Source organism: Gavia stellata, chromosome 41 (assembly GCF_030936135.1).
Source record: "Gavia stellata isolate bGavSte3 chromosome 41, bGavSte3.hap2, whole genome shotgun sequence".
NCBI lineage: Eukaryota > Metazoa > Chordata > Aves > Gaviiformes > Gaviidae > Gavia > Gavia stellata.
In genome coordinates this window covers 281,949-305,156 of record NC_082634.1, presented here as the reverse complement: position 1 = coordinate 305,156, position 23,208 = coordinate 281,949, and the positions used below count along the sequence as shown (strand labels likewise).

Sequence of the window (23,208 nt, the reverse complement as noted above, 5' to 3'; positions counted from 1 at the left end):
CGTCCTCATGATATGGGGGGGGGTCCCCTGAGCCCCGTCCCCATGGGGGGGGATATGTCCCCTGAGCCCCGTCCCCATGATGCTGGGGGGTTGCTGGGGGGGGGGGGGGCCATGACACCCCCTGACCCCCATCCCCACACTGGGGGGGTGCTGGGGGGGGGGCCCCATGACACCCCCTGAGCCCCTGTCCCCATGATGCTGGGGGGTTGCTGGGGGGGGGGGGGGCCATGACACCCCCTGACCCCCTGACCCCACACTGGGGGGGCCCATGACCCCCCCTGACCCCCCCCTCCCCATGATACAGGGATGCTGGGGGGCCCCATGACCCCCCCTGACCCCCCCTCCCCATGATACAGGGATGCTGGGGGGCCCCATGACCCCCCCTGACCCCCCCTCCCCATGATACAGGGATGCTGGGGGTCCCCATGATGCCCCCCTACCCCTGACCCCCCCCGTCCCCCCCCCAGGTTCGGGGGCGAGGAGCCCCCCGAGGAGAACCGGGTGCACTTGGGCAACGCCATCATGTCCTTCTACGCCGCCCTCATCGACCTGCTGGGCCGCTGCGCCCCCGAGATGCACGTAAGGACGCGGGGGGGACACAATGGGGGGGGGACAGGGTGGGGGGGCCGGCATGGGGTGACCCCCCCCGTTGCCCCCCAGCTGATCCAGGCCGGCAAGGGAGAGGCGCTGCGGATCAGGGCCATCCTCCGCTCCCTCGTGCCGCTCGAGGACCTGGTGGGCATCATCAGCCTCCCCCTGCAGATCCCCGCCCTCGGCAAAGGTGGGTGCCCGCGGGGGGGCACGGGGTCCCCACTCATGCTGGGGGGGCCATGGGGCTGGGGGGCCACGGGGGTGCCCCGCAGGATGGGGGCCATGGGGCTGGGGGCTCATGGGGGTGTCTGGTGAGATGGGGGGCACAGGGCTGGGGGGACATGGGGGTGCCCAACTGTGTTGGGGGGGGCACCAAGGCTGGGGGTGCCCCACGGGCATGGGACGGATGGGGGCCATGGGGCTGGGGGCTCATGGGGGTGTCTGGTGAGATGGGGGGCACAGGGCTGGGGGGACATGGGGGTGCCCAACTGTGTTGGGGGGGGCACCAAGGCTGGGGGTGCCCCACGGGCATGGGACGGATGGGGGCCGTGGGGCTGGGGGCTCATGGGGGTGTCTGGTGAGATGGGGGGCACAGGGCTGGGGGGACATGGGGGGTGCCCAACTGTGTTGGGGGGGGCACCAAGGCTGGGGGTGCCCCACGGGCATGGGACGGATGGGGGCCGTGGGGCTGGGGGCTCATGGGGGTGTCTGGTGAGATGGGGGGCACAGGGCTGGGGGGACACAGGCGTGGGACAGATGGGGGGCATGGGATGCCTAGTGACACTGGGGGGGGGCCACCGAGCTGGGGGGACGTGGGGGTGGTTGTGGGGCTGTGGGGCCATGGGGGTGCCCAGCAGGGTGGGGGGCCATGGGGCTGGGGGCTCACGGGGGTGTCTGGTGAGATGGGGGGCACAGAGCTGGGGGGACGTGGGGTGCCCCGCGGGCACGGGACGGACGGGGGGCGTGGGGTGCCCGGTCACGCTGGGGGGACACGCTGGGGTGACCCAGGGGCAGGCAGCCCCCCCGAAGGGCGCGGGCAGGGCTGTGGGCAGGGGTGCAGCCCCGGGGGGGGACGCGGGCAGGGGCGCAGCCCCCCCAGCGCTGCGGGCCCCCCCAGACGGCAGCGTGGTGGAGCCGCGGATGGCGGCCAGCTTCGTGCCGGAGCACAAGGCGCCCATGGTGCTCTTCCTGGACCGCGTCTACGGCGTGGAGAGCCAGGAGTTCCTGCTGCACGTGCTGGAGGTGGGCTTCCTGCCCGACATGCGGGCGGCCGCCTCCCTCGACACGGTGAGCCCCCCGCCGCCGCCTGCCCTGTGGGGTGGGGCTGGGGTCCCCCAGACCTGACCTATGGGGTGGGCCTGGGGTCCCTTAAACCTGACCTATGGGGTGGGTCTGGGGTCCCTTAAACCTGACCTATGGGGTGGGCCTGGGGTCCCTTAAACCTGACCTATGGGGTGGGTCTGGGGTCCCTTAAACCTGACCTGTGGGGTGGGCCTGGGGTCCCCCAAACCTGCCCTGTGGGGTGGGGTGGGGGTCCCCCAAACCAGTCCACTGGGGTGGGTCTGGGGTTCCCTTAAACCTGCCCTATGGGGTGGGGCTGGGGTCCCCCAAACCTGCCCACTGGAGTGGGGCTGGGGTTCCCCAAACCTGCCTCGTGGGGTGGGTCTGGGGTCCCCCAAACCTGCCTCGTGGGGTGGGTCTGGGGTCCCCCAAACTTGCCCTACCCTATGGGGTGGGTTCAGGGTCCCCCAAACCTGCCCTGCCCCATGGAGTGCATCTGGGGTCCCCCAAATCTGCTCCATGGCGTGGATATGGGGTCCCCCAAACCTGCCCTGCCCTATGGGATCCCCCAACCTTGTCCTGCCCTTGTGGAATGGATACGGGGCCCCCCCATGGGCTCTGCCCCACGGGATGGATATGGGCTCCCCCAAACCTGCCTTACGGGGGGCGGGTGGGGGTCCCCCTGCCCCGTGGGGTCCTGACCCCCGCCTTGCCCCCCGCCAGGCCACCTTCAGCACGACGGAGATGGCGCTGGCGCTGAACCGGTACCTGTGCCTGGCGGTGCTGCCCCTCATCACCAAGTGCGCCCCGCTCTTCGCCGGCACCGAGCACCGCGCCATCATGGTGGACTCCATGCTGCACACCATCTACCGCCTCTCCCGCGGCCGCTCCCTCACCAAGGCCCAGCGCGACGTCATCGAGGAGTGCCTCATGGCGCTCTGCCGGTGGGACCCCCGAAACCCCCCGAACCCCCACGTACCCCCCGGGGTCCCCCCGACCTCTGCATCCCCCCAAACCCCTGCATCATCCCCCCGTACCCCCCAAACCGCTGCATTGCCCCCATATCTCTGCATCCCCCCAAAACCCCCATAGCCCCCCGAACCCCCACGTACCCCCTGGGGTCCCCCTGACCTCTGCATCATCCCCCCGTACCCCCCAAACTGCTGCATCGCCCCCATATCTCTGCATCCCCCCAAAACCCCCATAGCCCCCCGAAGCCCCACGTACCCCCTGGGGTCCCCCTGACCTCTGCATCATCCCCCCGTATCCCCCAAACCGCTGCATCGCCCCCATATCTCTGCATCCCCCCAAAACCCCCATAGCCCCCCGAACCCCCACGTACCCCCTGGGGTCCCCCTGACCTCTGCATCATCCCCCCGTACCCCCCAAACCCCTGCATCGCCCCCATATCTCTGCATCCCCCCAAAACCCCCATAGCCCCCCAAACCCCCGCTTCACCCCCATGTACCCGCCCATGTCCCCCTACACCCCTGCATACCCCCCATATCCCCTCTAACCCCCCCATATCCCCTCTAAACCCCCCATATCCCCTCTAAACCCCTCCACACCCCCTATATCCCCCCAACCCCTCTATACCACCTCTAAAGTCCCTATATCCCCTCTACACCCACCTATATCCCCTCTATACTGCTGCACCCCCCCCATAGCCCCTCTATACCCCCCATAGCCCCTCGATACCCCCCATAGCCCCTCTACACCTCTGAATACCTCCTATAGCCCTTCTACACCCCCTATATCTCCTCCGCGCTCCTGCACACCCCCTATATCCCCTCTGCACCCTCTGTATTCCCTCTATACGCCTTTATATGTCCTACGTTGTTTCTACACCCCCTATATCCCCTCTATAGCACTCTACACCCCCTATAGCACTCTACACCCCCTATATCCCCTCTATACTCCTCTACACCCCCCTATATCCCCTCTATAGCACTCTACACCCCCTATATCCCCTCTATACTCCTCTACACCCCCCTATATCCCCTCTATAGCACTCTACACCCCCTATATCCCCTCTATAGCACTCTATACCCCCTATATCCCCTCTATACTCCTCTACACCCCCTATAGCCCCTCTATAGCACTCTACACCCCCCTATATCCCCTCTATAGCACTCTACACCCCCTATATCCCCTCTATACTCCTCTACACCCCCCTATATCCTCTCTATACTCCTCTACACCCCCTATATCCCCTCTATAGCACTCTACACCCCCCCCTATATCCCCTCTATACCCCTTTATACCTCTTATATCCCCTCTAACTGACCTATATCTCCTCTATACCCCTGCATACATCCTATAGCCTCTCTAACCCCCCTATATCCACTCCACACCCCTGCGCACCCCTATATCCCATCTAAACTACCCCCCATATCCCTTTTATACCCCTGTGTACCCCTATATCCCCCCCACCATCCCCTCCACACCCCTGCGCACCCCTATATCCCCTCTAACCCCCCCATATCCCTTCCATACCCCTGTGTACCCCTATATCCCCCTATATCCACTCCACACCCCTGCACACCCCTATATCCCATCTAAACTACCCCCCATATCCCTTCTATACCCCTGTGTACCCCTATATCCCCCCCACCATCCCCTCCACACCCCTGCGTACCCCTATATCCCCTCTAACCCCCCCATATCCCCTCCACACCCCTGCGCACCCCTATATCCCCTCTAACCCCCCCATATCCCTTCCATACCCCTGTGTACCCCTATATTCCCTCTAACCACCCCCCCATATCCCTCCTACACCCCTGCGCACCCCTATATCCCCCCACACCCCCCATATCCCCCCTGACCCCCATGCGCCCCCCAGGTACATCCGCCCCTCCATGCTGCAGCATCTCCTGCGCCGCCTGGTCTTCGACGTCCCCATCCTCAACGAGTTCGCCAAGATGCCCCTCAAGGTGAGCGCAGGGGGGGAGTGACGACTCCGTGGGGGGTCCCGGGGGTGGGGGTGGCCCCCCGCGCCCCTCACGCCCCCCCGCGCCCCCCCAGCTGCTGACGAACCACTACGAGCGGTGCTGGAAGTACTACTGCCTGCCCAGCGGCTGGCCCAACCAGGGCGTCAGCTCCGAGGAGGAGCTGCACCTCACCCGAAAGCTCTTCTGGGGCATCTTCGAGTCCCTGGCGCACAAGGTGCCGGGGGGGGACCTGCGGGGGGACACGGGGGGGCTGGCGGGGATGGGGACACGAGGGGTGGAGCAGGACGGGGGCACGGGGATGGGGGTGATGGGGACACGGGGATGGGGACACGGGGATGGGGACATGGGGATGGGGGTGACGGGGATGGGGGTGATGGGGACATAGGGATGGAGGTGACGGGGATGGGGGTGATGGGGACACGGGGATGGGGACATAGGGATGGAGGTTACGGGGACATGGGGATAGAGGTGACGGGGGCACAGGGATGGGGATGATGGGGGCACAGGGATGGAGACACGGGGATGGAGGTGATGGGGACACGGGGATGGGGATGATGGGGACACAGGGATGGGGGCGCAGGGATGGGGATGATGGGGACACAGGGATGGGGGCGCAGGGATGGGGACATGGGGATGGGGACACAGGGATGGAGGTGACAGGGACACGGGGATGGGGATGATTGGGGCACAGGGATGGGGACACAGGGATGGGGACACGGGGATGGAGGTGACGGGGACACGGGGATGGGGATGATGGGGATGATGGGGGCACAGGGATGGGGACAGGGTGGTGGGGACACGGGGATGGGGACACAGGGTGCTGAGCGGGACGGGGATGCAGGGATGGGGACGTGGGGATGGAGGTGATGGGGACATGCGGATGGGGACACGGGGGGGGTTGAGCAGGTTGGGGACGTGGGGATGGAGGTGACAGGGACACGAGGATGGGGACGGGGTGGTGGGGACACGGGGTCCGACCCCCACAGGGACGGGGGGAGCTGGACCAGGCAGGAGCCACGGGGAGCAGAGGGGCACCTGGGGTGGCCCTGGGGGACTTGGGGGAGACACGGGGGGGGCCTGTGGGGCCAGCGGCTGGCTCTGAGGGGCTGCAGGACTGGGGGGGTCTGCGCGGGGGCCGGGGGGCAGTGGGGGTCACCCCCTCGCGCCCCCGCCCAGCGGTTCGAGGCGGAGCTGTACAAGCTGGCCATGCCGTGCCTCTGCGCCATCGCCGGCGCGCTCCCCCCCGACTACGTGGACGCCAGCTACTCCTCCAAGACGGAGAAGAAGGCTTCCGTCGACGCCGAGGGCAACTTCGACCCCAAGCCCGTCGAGACCCTCAAGTAGGGTCCATACCACCCCCCCCGGCCCTGCCCTGGCGCGCTCCCACCCTGACCCCCCCTCCCCGTGTCCTGTGTCCCCCCCAGCGTCATCATCCCCGAGAAGCTGGACGGCTTCATCAACAAGTACGCGGAGTACACCCACGAGAAGTGGGCTTTTGACAAGGTGGGGACCCCCCCGCCCCCCCCCAGGACCTCTCTGGGGTCTCTGCATCCCCCTGGACCCCCATGGTCCCCCCAGGACCCTCCTCAACCCCCGTGCACCTGCATGATCCCCCCAAGGCCCCCCCCATACCTGCGTGACCCCACTGCACCCCTGGGACCCCCAGCCCAGGCTCTTCCTGCTCCTCTGACATCCCCGACCCCCCTGTCCTTGCATGTCCCCCCCACGATGTCCCAGCACCCCCCATGACGTTCCCGTCCCTCGGCAGATCCAGAACAACTGGTCCTTCGGGGAGACGGTGGATGAAGAAGCCAAGACCCACCCCATGCTGCGACCCTACAAGACCTTCTCTGAGAAGGTACCGTGTGTGTCCCCGGCTGGGACCCCCCCAGCCCCAGATGGACACCCCCACCCTTGCTCAGGTCTACCGACCCCATCCATCCCCCTCAACCTCATTGGGATCCCCCCAACCCAGTCCATCCTCATCGGGATCCCCCCAACCCCGTCCATCCTCCTCAACCTCATCGGGATCCCCCAACCCCATCCCTCCTCCTCAACCTCATCGGGATCCCCCCAACCCCGTCCATCCTCCTCAACCTCATCGGGATCCCCCAGCCCCATCCATCCTCCTCAACCTCATCGGGATCCCCCCAACCCCATCCATCCTCCTCAACCTCATCGGGATCCCCCAACCCCGTCCATCCTCCTCAACCTCATCGGGATCCCCCAACCCCGTCCATCCTCCTCAACCTCATCGGGATCCCCCAACCCTGTCCATCCTCCTCAACCTCATCGGGATCCCCCCAACCCCATCCATCCTCCTCAACCTCATCGGGATCCCCCAACCCCATCCATCCTCCTCAACCTCATCGGGATCCCCCAACCCCATCCATCCTCCTCAACCTCATCGGGATCCCCCAACCCCATCCCTCCTCCTCAACCTCATCGGGATCCCCCCAACCCCGTCCATCCTCCTCAACCTCATCGGGATCCCCCAGCCCCATCCATCCTCCTCAACCTCATCGGGATCCCCCCAACCCCGTCCATCCTCCTCAACCTCATCGGGATCCCCCAACCCCGTCCATCCTCCTCAACCTCATCGGGATCCCCCAACCCCATCCATCCTCCTCAACCTCATCGGGATCCCCCAACCCCATCCATCCTCCTCAACCTCATCGGGATCCCCCCAACCCCATCCATCCTCCTCAACCTCATCGGGATCCCCCAACCCCATCCATCCTCCTCAACCTCATCGGGATCCCCCAACCCCATCCATCCTCCTCAACCTCATCGGGATCCCCCAACCCCATCCATCCTCCTCAATCTCATTGGGATCCCCCAACCGCATCCATCCTCAACCTCATCGGGATCCTCCAACCCTGTCCATCCTCCTCAACCTCATCGGGATCCCCCCAACCCCATCCATCCTCCTCAACCTCATCGGGATCCCCCCAACCCCGTCCATCCTCCTCAACCTCATCGGGATCCCCCAGCCCCATCCATCCTCCTCAACCTCATCGGGATCCCCCCAACCCCGTCCATCCTCCTCAACCTCATCGGGATCCCCCAACCCCGTCCATCCTCCTCAACCTCATCGGGATCCCCCAACCCCATCCATCCTCCTCAACCTCATCGGGATCCCCCAACCCCATCCATCCTCCTCAACCTCATCGGGATCCCCCCAACCCCATCCATCCTCCTCAACCTCATCGGGATCCCCCAACCCCATCCATCCTCCTCAACCTCATCGGGATCCCCCAACCCCATCCATCCTCCTCAACCTCATCGGGATCCCCCAACCCCATCCATCCTCCTCAATCTCATTGGGATCCCCCAACCGCATCCATCCTCAACCTCATCGGGATCCTCCAACCCTGTCCATCCTCCTCAACCTCATCGGGATCCCCCCAACCCCATCCATCCTCCTCAACCTCATCGGGATCCCCCCAACCCCATCCATCCTCCTCAACCTCATCGGGATCCCCCAACCCCATCCATCCTCCTCAACCTCATCGGGATCCCCCAACCCCATCCATCCTCCTCAACCTCATCGGGATCCTCCAACCCTGTCCATCCTCCTCAACCTCATCGGGATCCCCCCAACCCTGTCCATCCTCCTCAACCTCATCGGGATCCCCCAACCCTGTCCATCCTCCTCAACCTCATCGGGATCCCCCAACCCTGTCCATCCTCCTCAACCTCATCGGGATCCCCCAACCGCATCCATCCTCCTCAACCTCATCGGGATCCCCCCAACCCCGTCCATCCTCCTCAACCTCATCGGGATCCCCCCAACCCCATCCATCCTCCTCAACCTCATCGGGATCCCCCAACCCCATCCATCCTCCTCAACCTCATCGGGATCCCCCAACCCCATCCATCCTCCTCAACCTCATCGGGATCCCCCAACCCCATCCATCCTCCTCAATCTCATCGGGATCCCCCAACCCCGTCCATCCTCCTCAACCTCATCGGGATCCCCCAACCCTGTCCATCCTCCTCAACCTCATCGGGATCCCCCAACCCCATCCATCCTCCTCAACCTCATCGGGATCCCCCCAACCCCATCCATCCTCCTCAACCTCATCGGGATCCTCCAACCCCGTCCATCCTCCTCAACCTCATCGGGATCCCCCAACCCCATCCATCCTCCTCAATCTCATCGGGATCCCCCCAACCCAGTCTGCCCCCCCAGCCCAATTCTGGTCCTCTGACCCCATCTGGAGCCCCCAGCTCCATCCAAGGGCACCCCCTGAGCCCCACATCTGCCCCCCAGGACAAGGAGATCTACCGGTGGCCCATCAAGGAGTCCCTGAAGGCCATGCTGGCCTGGGAGTGGATGGTGGAGAAGGCCCGCGAGGGCGAGGAGGACAAGGTGGAGAAGAAGAAGACCCGCAAGATCTCCCAGTCCGCCCAGGTCAGGCCCGGACGCCTGGGTCCCCCCGAGAACCCCTGGGGGTCTGTGGGGTGGTGAAGGAGCACCCCAAACCCCTGGGGTCCATGGGGTGGTGAAGGAGCACCCCAAGAGCCCCTGGGGGTCACAATGGGGTCTGTGGGGTGGGGAAAAGGCACCCCAAATATGTGGGGATCAATGAGGTCCATGGGGTGGTGAAGGACCACACCGAGACCTCCTGGGGGTCCATGGGGTGGTGAAGGGGCACCCCAAACCCTTGGGGGGTCCATGGGGTGGTGAAGGGGCACCCCAAACCCCTGGGGTCCATGGGGTGGTGAAGGGGCACCCCACACCCCTGGGGTCCATGGGGTGGTGAAGGAGCACCCCACACCCCTGGGGTCCATGGGGCTGCCCCCTCCCCATGGTCCCCCTCTGCCCCCCAGGCCACCTACGACCCCAGCCACGGCTACAGCCCCCAGCCCGTCGACCTGTCGGGGGTGACGCTGTCCCGGGAGCTGCAGGTGAGTGTCCCCCCGTGTCCCCCCGTGTCCCCCGGGGGTGCGTGTGTCCCCCCCGGCTCGGACCCCCCCCCCGCTGTGTCCCCCAGGCCATGGCGGAGCAGTTGGCCGAGAACTACCACAACACCTGGGGGCGCAAGAAGAAGCTGGAGCTGGAGGCCAAGGGTGAGCCCCCCGCGTCCCCCCACCCTACGGCACCCCTGCACCCCATGGAGCTGGGCTGCCCCCCAAGTGGATGCGCACCCATGGGTGCTGCCCCCCCCGGGACTGTTGTTCTCCATGAGTCCCCTATGGGTGCTGCCCCCATGGGTGCTCCTCACCTCCCGCACCACCCATGGGTGCTCCTCTCCCCTTGCACCACCCATGGGTCCTCCTCTCCTCCTCCATCCCCCCATGGGTGCTCCTCTCCCCTTGCACCACCCATGGGTCCTCCTCTCCTCCTCCATCCCCCCATGGGTCCTCCTCTCCTCCTCCATCCCCCCATGGGTGCTCCTCTCCCCTTGCACCACCCATGGGTGCTCCTCTCCCCTTGCGCCACCCATGGGTGCTTCTCTCCTCCTCCATCCCTCCATGGATACTCCTCTCCCCGTGCATCCCCCCCCCATGGGTGCTGCCCCTATGGGTGCTCCTCTCCCCCTGCATCTCCCATGGGTGCTCCTCTCCCCCCACAGCACCCATGGGTGCTGCCCCCAAGGGTGCTCTTCTCCCTCCACGCCCCCCCATGGGTGCTTCCCCCATGGATGCTCCTCTCCCCCTGCATCTCCCCATGGGTGCTTCTCTCCCCCCCATACCCCCGCCCATGGGTGCTCCTCTCCCCCCACACCCCCCCACGGGCGCTCCTCTCCCCCCGCGCACCCCTGGGTGCTGACGGGGGTGCCAGGGGGGGGCTCGCACCCCCTGCTCGTGCCCTACGACACGCTGACGGCCAAGGAGAAGGCGCGGGACCGCGAGAAGGCGCAGGAGCTCCTCAAGTTCCTGCAGCTCAACGGCTACGCCGTCACCCGGTGGGTGGGGGGCCGGGGGGGGGCCGGGGGGCACCCCGGCATCCGGGGGGGGGGGCTGGGGAGAGGGGTTTGGGTGGCCTTGGTAGGGGTGGGTGCGGGGGAGAGGGGGTTTGGGGGGGCTGAGGGTGCGGGAGGGGGGGCTTTGGAGGACGGGGCGGGGGGTGTGGGCCCCCACGACCCCCCCTGACCCCCCCGACCCCCCGCTGCAGCGGGCTGAAGGACATGGAGCTGGACACCTCCTCCATCGAGAAGCGCTTTGCCTACGGCTTCCTGCAGCAGCTGCTCAAGTGGATGGACATCTCCCAGGAGTTCATCGCCCACCTGGGTACGGCCCCCGGACCCCCCAACCCCTTGGGAGACCCCCCCCCAACCCCTTGGGAGACCCCCCCCCAACGCCTTGGGACCCCCCCAATCCTTTCTGGTGCTCCCCTGAACCCCTTGAGACCCTCTTGGACCTCTTGAAGGACACCCTTGGACCCGTTGAGACCCCCTTGAACCCCTTGAGACCCCCTTGGACCTCTTGAGACCCCTTTGGACCCCTTGAGATCCCCATAGAGACCCCCTTGAACCCCTTGAGATCCCCCTTGAGATCCCCTTGGACCTCTTGAGATCCCCCTTGAGTCCCCCTTGAACCCCTTGAGATCTCCTTGGACCCCTTGAAGGACCCCCCTTGAGATCCACCTTGAGACCCCCCCTTGAACTCCTTGAGACCCCCCCTTGAGACCCCCTTGGACCTCTTTAAGACCCCCTTGAGCCTCTTGAGACCCCCTTGGACCTCTTTAAGACCACCTTGGACCCCTCTTGGATGCCTTGAGACCCCCCCAGGTGCTCCTGCAATCCCTGGACCCCCCCCCAGTGCTGCCCCACACCCCTCGGGGTTCCTGGGACCCCCCGCCTGCTTGTCCCCATGTCTGTCCCCCCCTGTGTCCCCCCCTGACTGACTGCCCCCCCAGAGGCGGTGGTGAGCAGCGGGCGGGTGGAGAAGTCCCCCCACGAGCAGGAGATCAAGTTCTTCGCCAAGGTCAGAGGGACCCCAAAGTATGGGGGGAACCCAAAATGGGGGGGCCCGGGGGGGGGGGGGGGGGGCGACGACGACGACAGGGTGGCTTTGGTACAGACACCCCATCAGCCCCCCCACCCCAGGGAGAGGGGCAATGGGCTGTTTGGGGGTCCCCTATGGGGTGTTTGGGATCCCCTATGGGGTGTTTGGTGTCCCCTATGGGGTGTTCGGGGTCCCCATGGGCTGTTTGGTGTCCCCTATAGGGTGTTTGGGGTCTCCATGGGGTGCATATAGTGTGCAGGTGCTTGGGGTCCCCTTAAAGGATCTTTGGGGTCCCCACAGGGCGTTGAGGTGGTCCCCACATGGCGTTGAGCTGTTCCTTAGAGGGCCCTCAGGGTCCCCTACGGGGTATTTGGGGGTATGCAGGTGTTTGGGGTCCCCTATGGGGTGTTTGGGGGTGCTGGGGCGTTCCTTATGGGGGGCGCCCCCCCTGACCCCCCGGTGCCCCCCAGATCCTGCTGCCCCTCATCAACCAGTACTTCCACAACCACTGCCTCTACTTCCTCTCCACCCCGGCCAAGGTGCTGGGCAGCGGCGGGCACGCCTCCAACAAGGAGAAGGAGATGATCACCAGGTGGGGGGCACCCCCGGACCCCCGGCCATGGGGCACCCCGACCCCCAGAGTCCTGGACCCCCGGCCATGGGGCACCCGGACCCCCAGAGCCCTGGTCATGGGGTGCCCAGACCCTTGGACCTCTGGCCATGGGGCACCCAGACTCCCAGACCCCTGGTTATGGGGTGCCCAGCCCCATGGACCTCTGGCCATGGGGCGCCCAGACCCCCAGAGCCCTGGACCCTCGGCCGTGGGGCACCCGGACCCCCAGAGCCCTGGTCATGGGGTGCCCAGACCCTTGGACCTCTGGCCATGGGGCACCCAGACCCCTGGGCATGGGGCGCCCAGAACCCCAGACCCCTGGTCATGGGGCACCCGGACCCCCAGACATGGGGCACCCGGACCCCTCAACCCTTGGTCATGGGGCACCCGGACCCCCAGACCCCTGGCTATGGGGTGCCCAGACCCCCCCAATCCCCCACCCAGACCCCCAGACACAGGTCACCCAGACCCCCTGTCGTGGGGTGCCCAGACCCCCGGACCCCCACCCGGCCCCGCAGCCCCTTGGGCAATGGGGACGCCCCACCCCACCCCCTGCTCTGGGGGGGGGGCTCAGGGGGTCCCCGTGCACCCCGTCCCCTGGCCGAGGGGACTTGGGGTCCACGCTGTCCCCTCGCTGGGGGTCTTGGGGACCCCCCCTGACGCCCCGTCCCCCATCAGCCTCTTCTGCAAGCTGGCCGCGCTCGTCCGCCACCGCGTCTCGCTCTTCGGTAAGGGGACACGGCCGGGGACCCCCATGGCGGGGAGGGGGGTGCCCCAGTGGCACATGACCCCCCCGTCCCTGTCACCCCCCCAGGGACCGACGCGCCGGCCGTGGTGAACTGCCTGCACATCCTCGCCCGCTCCCTGGACGCCAGGTGGGACGGGGTCCCAGTGCCACCGTGGTGCTGTCCTTGTCCCCACTGTCCCCACAGTGTCCCGGTGCCGCCGTGGTGCTGTCGTGTCCCCACGGTGTCCTGGTGCCACCATCCCTGTCCCCATAGTGCTCCCCGATGCTGTCCCTGTCCCCATGGTCCCCTCATCCCTGCAGTGTCCCGGTGCCACCCCGATGCCATCCCTGTCCCTGCAGTGCCCCAGTTCTGCCCCTGTCCCTGATGCCACCACAGTGCCACCCTCATCCCCATGGCCCCCTGTCCCCAACGCTGCCAGGCCATGCCCTGTGTCCCCAACGCTGCCCACTCGTGTCCCCGGGGTGGTGGCCGTGCCCCGTGTCCCCAGTACTGCCCGCACGTGTCCCCAGGGTGGTGGCCATGCCCCGTGTCCCCAGTACTGCCCACTCGTGTCCCCGGGGTGGTGGCCGTGCCCCGTATCCCCAGTACTGCCTGCACGTGTCCCCACGGCGGTGGCCGTGCGGGTGCTGAGTGTCCCCCCCAGGACGGTGATGAAGTCGGGCCCCGAGATCGTCAAGGCGGGACTGCGGTCCTTCTTCGAGAGCGCCTCCGAGGACATCGAGAAGATGGTGGAGAACCTCAAGCTGGGGAAGGTGACGCAGAGCCGCACCCAGGTGAAGGGGGTGGCCCAGAACATCAACTACACCACGGTGGCCCTCCTGCCCGTCCTCACCTCCCTCTTCGAGCACGTGGCGCAGCATCAGTTCGGGGACGACGTCATCCGTGAGCCCGCGGGGACAGGGGGACACCATGGGGACCTGGGGACATGTTGGGGACAGGGGGCTCAGGAGGGATGTGGGACATGAGGAGACATTGGGGATGGGGGCTCAGCAGGGACAGGGGACGAAGGGACACACTGGGGACATGTTGGGGACATGCTGGGGACAGGGGGCTCCAGAGGGATGTGGGACATGGGGTGACATTGGGGATGGGGGCTCAGCAGGGACAGGGGACGAAGGGACACACTGGGGACATGTTGGGGACATGCTGGGGACAGGGGGCTCCAGAGGGATGTGGGACATGGGGTGACATTGGGGATGGGGGCTCAGCAGGGACAGGGGACGAAGGGACACACGGGGGACATGTTGGGGACATGCTGGGGACAGGGGGCTCCGGAGGGATGTGGGACATGGGGTGACATTGGGGATGGGGGCTCAGCAGGGACAGGGGACGAGGGGACACACTGGGGACACATTGGGGACCAGGGGACATGTTGGGGACAGGACAGCACGTTGATGGGAAGGTGGCAGGGATGGGGGACGCTTGGGAGATGGGAGACTCGGGGGACCAGGGGCGCTTTGGGGACAAGGGGCGTGGTGGGGACAGGGGTGCCGGGGCAGTTTGGGGGTGCAGGGACCCCCCCAGGTGTTGGGGACACTGCGGTCGTGACCGTCCCCTGTCCATGCAGTCGATGATGTCCAGGTCTCCTGCTACCGCATCCTGTGCAGCATCTACTCGCTGGGCACCACCAGGAACCCCTATGTGGAGAGGTGGGGGGCTGGGGGGGGCCGGGGGGGGCTGCGTCCCCCCAAACCCCTCTGCCGGCAGAGCTGGGGGCGCTTGCGGGGTGCCCATGGCCGTGGGGTGCCCATGTCCCCTGGGGTGCCCGTGGCTTTGGGATGCCCATGCCCAGGGGGGACCCATGGCTCTGGGGTGGCCATGGGGTACCTATTCCCGGGGGGGTCCCCGTGGATCTGGGGTGCTTATGGGGTGGCCTGTGGGGTGCCCATGCCCATGGGGTGCCCGTGCCCCCTGGCACCCTCCTCCCTGCAGACCGTGGGGTACCCATGGGATGCCCGTGCCCATGGGGGACCTGTGGCTCTGGGGTGGCCATGGGGTACCTATTCCCGGGGGGGGTCCCTGTGGATCTGGGGTGCTTATGGGGGGGCCTGTGGGGTACCTATATCCATGGGGTGCCCATGACCGTGGGGTGCCCGTGCCCCCTGGCACCCTTCTCCCTGCAGACCATGGGGTGCCCGTGGGATGCCCGTGCCCGTAGGATGCCCGTGCCCATGGGGTGCCGCGGGGGTGCCATGGGGCGCCGTGGGGCGGGGGTGAGCCCGCAGCCCTGTGCCCGCAGGCAGCGCCCGGCGCTGGGGGAGTGCCTGGCCCGCCTGGCCGCCGCCATGCCCGTGGCCTTCCTGGAGCCGCAGCTCAACGAGTTCAACCCCTGCTCCGTCTACAGCACCAAGTCCCCCCGCGAGCGGGCCAGTGAGTGGGGCAGGGCCCCCCCGTGTCCCCCCGGGTCCCCCCCGGGTCCCCCCTCGTGTCCCCCCTCGTGTCCCCCCTCGTGTCCCCGGGGCTGCCCCGTCACACAAGACGAGACCTGTTCGCCCCCCGCTTCGGGGCACCCCCTGCGTTCCCCGTGCCTCTCACATGTCCCCAGATTTGGGGCACCCCCAGAGCCCCCCACAATTGCTCCACCCGTGGTCCCTCTTACCTCCACGTTTGGGGTACCCTGATGCCCCCCAATGGCCCCAGATTTGGGGCACCCCCACTTCTCCGATGTCCCTCTCACTTGTCCCCACTTCGGGGTCCCCCCACTTCTCCAACGTCCCTCTCGCTTGTCCCCACTTTGGGGCACCCCCACTTCTCCGATGTCCCTCTCTCTTGTCCCCATTTTGGGGCACCCGCACTTCTCCGATGTCCCTCTCACTTGTCCCCACTTCAGGGTCCCCCCACTTCTCCAATGTCCCTCTCGCTTGCCCCACTTTGGGGCACCCCCACTTCTCTGACGTCCCTCTCACTTGTCCCCACCAGCTCTGGGGCACCCTGACACCCCCAAATCTCCCCAGCTTCGGGGTACCCTGATGCACCCCAACACTGCACCCCTTGTCCCCAAGACCCCTCACTCGCCCCCACCCTCGGGGCACCACCAAGTCCCCGTCGCCCCTCCCCAGTTCTCCCTGCCTTGGGGTCCCCCCCATCCCCTCGCCCTGGGGTGCCCCCCTCGCCGTGGGGTGCCCCCCCACCCGGTGCCATCCCCGTGTCCCCGCAGTCCTGGGGCTCCCCAGCCGGGTGGAGGAGATGTGCCCCGACATCCCCGACCTGGAGCGGCTGATGCGGGACATCGGGGGGCTGGCGGAGTCGGGGGCCCGCTACACCGAGATGCCCCACGTCATCGAGGTGACGCTCCCCATGCTCTGCAACTACCTGCCCCGATGGTGGGAGCGCGGCCCCGACACCGTGCCCCAGGGACCCTGGGCCACCGCCGTCACCGGCCAGCACCTCAACGCCCTCCTGGGCAACATCCTGCGCATCGTGGTCAACAACCTGGGCATCGACGAGGCCTCCTGGATGAAGCGCCTGGCAGGTGGGTGGGCAGGGGGCCGTGGACGGGGCTGGTGGCCCTGAGTGGTCCCAGGATGGTGCTGGTGGCCCTGGGCATGTGCCAGGGATGATCTTGGTGGCCCTGTGTAGGTCCCAAGGATGGTGCTGGTGGCCCTGGGTGGGTCTTGGGATGATGCTGGTAGCCCTGGGTGGTCCCACAGATGATGCTGGTGGACGTGGGTGGTCCTAGGGAGGTGCTGGTGGCCCTGGGCAGGTCCCAAGGATGGTGCTGGTGGCCCTGGGTGGTCCCAGGATGGTGCTGGTGGCCCTGGGTGGTCCCACAGATGATGCTGGTGGCCCTGGGTGGGTCTTGGGATGATGCTGGTGGCCCTGGGTGGTCCCACAGATGATGCGGGTGGACGTGGGTGGTCCCACAGATGATGCTGGTGCATGTGGGTGGTCCTAGGGAGGTGCTGGTGGCCCTGGGAAGGTATCAGGGATGGTACTGGTGGCCCTGGGTGGTCCCAGGGAGGTGCTGGTGGCCCTGGGAAGGTATCAGGGATGGTGCTGGTGGCTCTTAAGTGGTCCAGGATGGCACTGGTGGCCCTAGGTGTGTCCTAGGGAGGTGCTGGTGGCCATGGGTGGTCCCAGGATGGCACTGGTGGCCCTGGGTGGTCCCAGAGAGGTGCTGGTAGTCACAGGTGGTCCCGAGGATGGTGCTGGTGGCCATGGGTGGTCCCAGAATGGCGCTGGTGGCCATGGGTGGTCCCAGGGAGGTGCTGGTGGCCCTGGGAAGGTATCAGGGATGGTACTGGTGGCTCTTAAGTGGTCTCAGGATGGCGCTGGTGGCCATGGGTGTGTCCTAGGGAGGTGCTGGTGGCCATGGGTGGTCCTGGGGAGGTGTGGGTGTCCCCGGGCGCGTCCCCCGGCTGCAGCCCCCCGTCCCCACAGTCTTCGCCCAGCCCATCGTCAGCAAGGCGAAGCCGGAGCTGCTGCGCTCCCACTTCATCCCCACCATGGAGAAGCTGAAGAAGCGGGCGGGCAAGGTGGTGGCCGAGGAGGAGCAGCTCCGCATGGAGGCCAAGGCGGAGGGCGAGGACGCGGAGCTCCTCATCCGCGACGAGTTCTCCGTCCTCTGCCGCGACCTCTACGCGCTCTACCCCCTGCTCATCCGCTACGTGGACAACAGCCGGTGAGGGGGGACGGGGGACGTGGCCATGGGGACGCGAGGATGCTGAGGAGCATCCCTTGGGGACCGTGGTCCACTGGCGGTGGAGCCAAGGAGAAGGTGTGGGGCAAAACTGGGGGGCATGGGGGTCCCCTGATGGTGGCCATGGGGATCCCCTGATGGTGGCCATGGGGATCCACTGATGGTGACCCTGGGGATCCACTGATGGTGGCCATGGAGACCCACTGATGGTGGCCATGGGGATCCACTGATGGTAGCCATGGGGACCCACTGATGGTGATCCTGGGGACACACTGATGGTGGCCATGGGGACCCACTGGTGGTGGCCATGGGGACCCACTGATGGTGGCCATGGGACCGGCAGGGCCAAGTGGCTGACGGAGCCCAACGAGGACGCGGAGGAGCTGTTCCGCATGGTCGGGGAGGTCTTCATCTACTGGTCCAAGTCCCACGTGAGTGGGGGTCTCTGGGGACATGGGGGGACACAGGGGACAGTGGCACGTGGAGGGGTTGGGGGGTACAGGGGGTCGCTCAGCCCCATGTCCTCCCCCCCGGCAGAACTTCAAGCGTGAGGAGCAGAACTTCGTGGTGCAGAATGAGATCAACAACATGTCCTTCCTCACCGCCGACAGCAAGAGCAAGATGGCCAAGGTAGGGGGGGACACCCCCCCCGGCTGCACCCCGACCTCCTGCCTGGCACCCCCAGACCCCTTATCCTGCACCCCTCGCCCACCTGCCACCCCGATCCCATGGATGGGGGTGTCTCTCCCTCCCCAAGTCTGCCTGGTACCCCCAATCCCCCGCGTTGTGCAGGGGTCTCCCTCCCTCCCCACCTCCCTGGTATCCCCAGCACCCCTGGTACCCCTAAAACACCCCCAAACCCACCCGGTGCCCCCAAACCCACCCAAGCCCAGGCGCCTCCATCCCTCCCAACCCAACTGGTACCCTCAAAGCACCCCAAAACCCACCCGGTGCCCCCAAACCCACCCAAGCCCAGGCACCTCCATCCCTCCCAACCCACCTGGTACCCCTAAAACACCCCCAAACCCACCCGGTGCCCCCAAACCCACCCAAGCCCAGGCACCTCCATCCCTCCCAACCCACCTGGTACCCCTAAAACACCCCCAAACCCACCCGGTGCCCCCAAACCCACCCAAGCCCAGGCGCCTCCATCCCTCCCAACCCAACTGGTACCCTCAAAGCACCCCCAAACCCACCCGGTGCCCCCAAACCCACCCAAGCCCAGGCACCTCCATCCCTCCCAACCCACCTGGTACCCTCAAAGCACCCCCAAACCCACCTGGGACCTCCAACTCCCCCCGAAGCCCCCCCAAACCTGGGCACCTCCATCCCTCCCAACCCACCCGGTACCCACAACCCCTCCCAATCCGCCTGGTACCCTCAGCCCCCTCAATCCCCCCCAAACTCGGGCATCTCCATCCCTCCTGTCCCCTGCTGCCCCCCAAGCCCCCTTATCCAGGGGTCTCCCTCCTCCCTGTCCAGCCGGCCCCCCAAGCCCCCCGCGTCCGCCCCCAGGGACATGGGGACGGGGACCTAATGCTGTCTCTTCTCTCCTGCCCTTGGCTGCGGGTGCTGGCACCTAGTCCGGAGACGGCCAGGTTAGCGGGGCCACGCGGCACGGGGAGGGGGCCCCAGGGACCCCGGCCCCCACCCAGGGGTCCTGCCCCTCGGGGCCACCACAGCTGGGACCCCCAGGACGCCTCCGGGGTCCTGTTCTGTGGGGCCACCGTGTCCAGGACCTCCAGGGTCCTGCTCTATGGGGCCACCTTGTCTAGGAACCCCAAGACCCCTCCAGGGTCCTGCTCCGTGGGGTCACCATGTCTGGGACCCCCAAGGGCATCCTGGGGTCCTGCCCCACAGGGCCACATCTGGGACCTCTGGGGCTGTGTGGCACCAGGGTCCTGGCCCTGATGTCCCCACTCCCTGATGTCCCCATGCTGGTGGCACAGGGTCCTGGCGCTGATGTCCCCATCCTTATGGGGGACACTGATGTCCCCATCCCTGTGGTACAGGGGTCCTGGTGCTGATGTCCCTATCGTTACGGGGGACACTGATGTCCCCATCCCTGTGGCATGGGGATCCCGGTGCTGATGTCCCAATCCTTATGGGGGACACTGATGTCCCCATCCCTGTGGTACAGGGTCCTGGTGCTGATGTCCCCATCCTTATGGGGGACACTGATGTCCCCATCCCTGTGGCATGGGGATCCTGGTGCTGATGTCCCCATCCTTATGGGGGACACTGATGTCCCCATCCCTGTGGTACAGGGGTCCTGGTGCTGATGTCCCTATCGTTACGGGGGACACTGATGTCCCCATCCCTGTGGTACAGGGTCCTGGTGCTGATGTCCCCATCCTTATGGGGGACACTGATGTCCCCATCCCTGTGGCATGGGGATCCTGGTGCTGATGTCCCTCATCCTTATGGCATGGGGGTCCTGCCGCCGATGTCCCCATGACATGGGAGTCCTGTCCCTGACTGCCCCGAACCCCTGGCCCAGGGTGGTGGCCCTGACGCCCCTGTCCCTGTCCCCACAGGGGGGTGGCTCGGAGCAGGAGCGGACGAAGAAGAAGCGCCGTGGGGACCGGTACTCCATCCACACCTCCCTCATCGTCGCCACCCTGAAGAAGATGCTGCCCATCGGCCTCAACATGTGCTCGCCCACCGACCAGGAGCTCATCGCCCTGGCCAAGAGCCGCTACGCCCTGGTGGGTGGGGGGGCGCTGGCGCTGGGGACAGCCCCCGGGGTTGGGGACAGCCCCCAGGGTTGGGGACAGCCCCCGACGTGGCCCTCTCCTGTCCCCCCCCCTGCAGAAGGACACGGACGAGGAGGTGCGGGAGTTCCTCAACAACAACCTGCACCTGCAGGGCAAGGTGAGGTGGCCTGTCCCCACCGTGGTCCCCCTGTCCCCACCGTGGCCCCCCCTGTCCCCACCGTGGACCCCCCACATCCCCCTGGTCCCCATGTCCTTGCGGCGCCTGTACCCCCGTGGTCCCCATGTGCCCCACCATGTCCCTGTGGTCCCCATGTCCCCATGGTCATCATGGTGCCTGTACTGCTGTGGTCCCCATGTCCCCACCATGGTCCCTGTGGTCCCCGTGTCCCCATGGTCATCACGGTGCCTGTACTGCTGTGGTCCCCATGTCCCCACCATGGTCCCTGTGGTCCCCATGTCCCCATTGTCATCATGGTGCCTGTACTGCTGTGGTCCCCATGTCCCCACCATGGTCCCTGTGGTCCCCGTGTCCCCATGGTCATCACGGTGCCTGTACTCCCGTGGTCCCCATGTGGTCCCTGTGGTCCCCATGTCCCCCACGTGGTCCCTGTGGTCCCCATGTCCCCATGGTCATCACGGTGCCTGTACTCCCGTGGTCCCCATGTCCCCCGCGTGGTCCCTGTGGTCCCCATGTCCCCATGGTCATCACGGTGCCTGTACTCCCGTGGTCTCCGCGTGGTCCCTGTGGTCCCCATGTCCCCATGGTCATCACAGTGCCTGTACTCCCGTGGTCCCCATGTCCCCCACGTGGTCCCTGTGGTCCCCATGTCCCCATGGTCATCATGGTGCCTGTACTCCCGTGGTCCCCATGTCCCCCACGTGGTCCCTGTGGTCCCCATGTCCCCATGGTCATCACGGTGCCTGTACTCCCGTGGTCCCCATGTCCCCCACGTGGTCCCTGTGGGCCCCATGTCCCCATGGTCATCACAGTGCCTGTACTCCCGTGGTCCCCATGTCCCCCACGTGGTCCCTGTGGTCCCCATGTCCCCATGGTCATCACGGTGCCTGTAACCCCGTGGTCCCCATGTGCCCCACCACGTCCCCGTGGTCACCGTGTCCCCCGTGTCCCCAGTGCGAGAACAACTCGTCCATGCGGTGGCAGATGGCCCTGTACCGCGAGATGGCCGGCAAGGCCGAGGACTCCGACAGCCCCGAGAAGATCGTCCGGAGGGTGCAGGAGGTCTCGGCCGTGCTCTACCACCTCGAGCAGGTCGGGGGGCTCGGGGGGTCCCCAGATGCTCCTGGGGTGCTCCGGGGGGGTCCCTGGGGTGCAGGGGATATTGGCTGTGCCGCACGGCCTCGAGCAGGTCGGGGTCCTGGGGACTCGGGGGGCTCTGGGGGGTGCCAAGGTACTTTAGGGATCCCGGGGGGTCCCTGGGGTTCTCAAGAGTCTGGGGGGGGTGATGGTGTGCTCTGGGGGTGCCATGGGGGGTCCCTGGGAGGCTCTGGGGCTGTGGGGGGTCCCAGGGAAGCTCTGGGGGTGCTCTAGGGGTGCCATGGGGGGTCCCTGGGAGGCTCTGGGGCTGTGGGGGGTCCCTGGGAGGCTCGGGGGGTCCTGGGGGTGCTCCGGGGGTCTCTGGGGGGCTCCAGGGGTGCCATGGGGGGTCCCTGGGAGGCTCTGGGGCTGTGGGGGGTCCCTGGGAGGCTCTGGGGGTGCTCGGGGGGTCCCTGGGGGGCTCCAGGGGTGCCATGGGGGGTCCCTGGGAGGCTCTGGGGGTCCTGGGGGTGCTCCGGGGGTCCCTGGGGGGCTCCAGGGGTGCCATGGGGGGTCCCTGGGAGGCTCTGGGGCTGTGGGGGGTCCCTGGGAGGCTCTGGGGGTGCTCGGGGGTCCCTGGGGTGCTCCGGGGGTCACGGGGTGCTCAGGTGACGCCCCCCCAGACGGAGCACCCCTACAAGTCCAAGAAGGCGGTGTGGCACAAGCTGCTGTCCAAGCAGCGCCGCCGCGCCGTGGTCGCCTGCTTCCGCATGACGCCCCTCTACAACCTGCCCAGGTGGGCACTGGGGGGACTGGGAGGCACTGGGAGCTGCTGGCGGGGGGGCTCTGAACCCTCTGAGACCCCCTGGGGCTGGCTGGGACCACTGGGGAGCTCCTGGGGGCAACTGGGAATGTCCCAGAGCCTTGTGGAGGCAACTGGAAACTGCTGGGGGCAACTGGGAACCCCCAAGGGCAACCAAGAACCCTGCTGGGGGCAACTGGGAGTAACTGGGGCAACCCAGAACCCTTCTGGGGGCAACTGGGTGTAACTGGGACCCCTGAGGGCAGCACAGAACCCTTTGGGGGGCAACTGGGGGTAACTGGGAACCCTGAGGGCAGCACAGAACCCATCTGGGGGCAACTGGGAACCCCTCGAGAGCCTCTGGGAGCCCCTGGGGGTCACTGGGGGTAACTGGGTGCAGCCCCCGCCCCCCCAGCCCCCCCGTCCCGGGGCCTGGACCCCCCCCGCCGCCCTCACCCCCCCGTGCCCCCCCAGGCACCGGGCCTGTAACATGTTCCTGGAGGCGTACAAGCTCTCCTGGCTGGTGCCCGAGGAGCATCCCTTCGAGGACCGCATGATCGACGACCTCTCGGTGAGCCGGGGGGGGTCCTGGCCGGGCCGGGGGGGGGGGGTCACTGGCTCGGGACCCCCCCCCCAGCTGAGCCCTGCGGTGG

At 67.1% G+C, this 23,208-nt stretch overlaps 1 protein-coding gene across 1 annotated transcript in view; it reads left to right on the top strand.

Annotated features, from left to right (window-relative positions):
- The window catches only part of RYR1 (ryanodine receptor 1), a 68,338-nt gene that overhangs the window by 28,448 nt on the left and 16,682 nt on the right, over window positions 1-23,208 (top strand). The window contains 32 exon segments of the mRNA XM_059833152.1: window positions 468-579; window positions 661-781; window positions 1,709-1,878; window positions 2,596-2,816; window positions 4,715-4,805; window positions 4,897-5,037; window positions 6,000-6,163; window positions 6,248-6,326; window positions 6,592-6,681; window positions 9,100-9,240; window positions 9,660-9,737; window positions 9,824-9,899; window positions 10,615-10,738; window positions 10,948-11,063; window positions 11,692-11,759; window positions 12,251-12,372; window positions 13,072-13,121; window positions 13,208-13,268; window positions 13,786-14,024; window positions 14,710-14,791; window positions 15,382-15,557; window positions 16,300-16,539; window positions 16,542-16,610; window positions 17,523-17,763; window positions 18,125-18,212; window positions 18,319-18,411; window positions 19,365-19,379; window positions 20,319-20,489; window positions 20,596-20,655; window positions 21,631-21,768; window positions 22,437-22,549; window positions 23,030-23,126. Of these exon segments, the coding sequence (XP_059689135.1) occupies window positions 468-579; window positions 661-781; window positions 1,709-1,878; window positions 2,596-2,816; window positions 4,715-4,805; window positions 4,897-5,037; window positions 6,000-6,163; window positions 6,248-6,326; window positions 6,592-6,681; window positions 9,100-9,240; window positions 9,660-9,737; window positions 9,824-9,899; window positions 10,615-10,738; window positions 10,948-11,063; window positions 11,692-11,759; window positions 12,251-12,372; window positions 13,072-13,121; window positions 13,208-13,268; window positions 13,786-14,024; window positions 14,710-14,791; window positions 15,382-15,557; window positions 16,300-16,539; window positions 16,542-16,610; window positions 17,523-17,763; window positions 18,125-18,212; window positions 18,319-18,411; window positions 19,365-19,379; window positions 20,319-20,489; window positions 20,596-20,655; window positions 21,631-21,768; window positions 22,437-22,549; window positions 23,030-23,126 (3,847 nt within the window).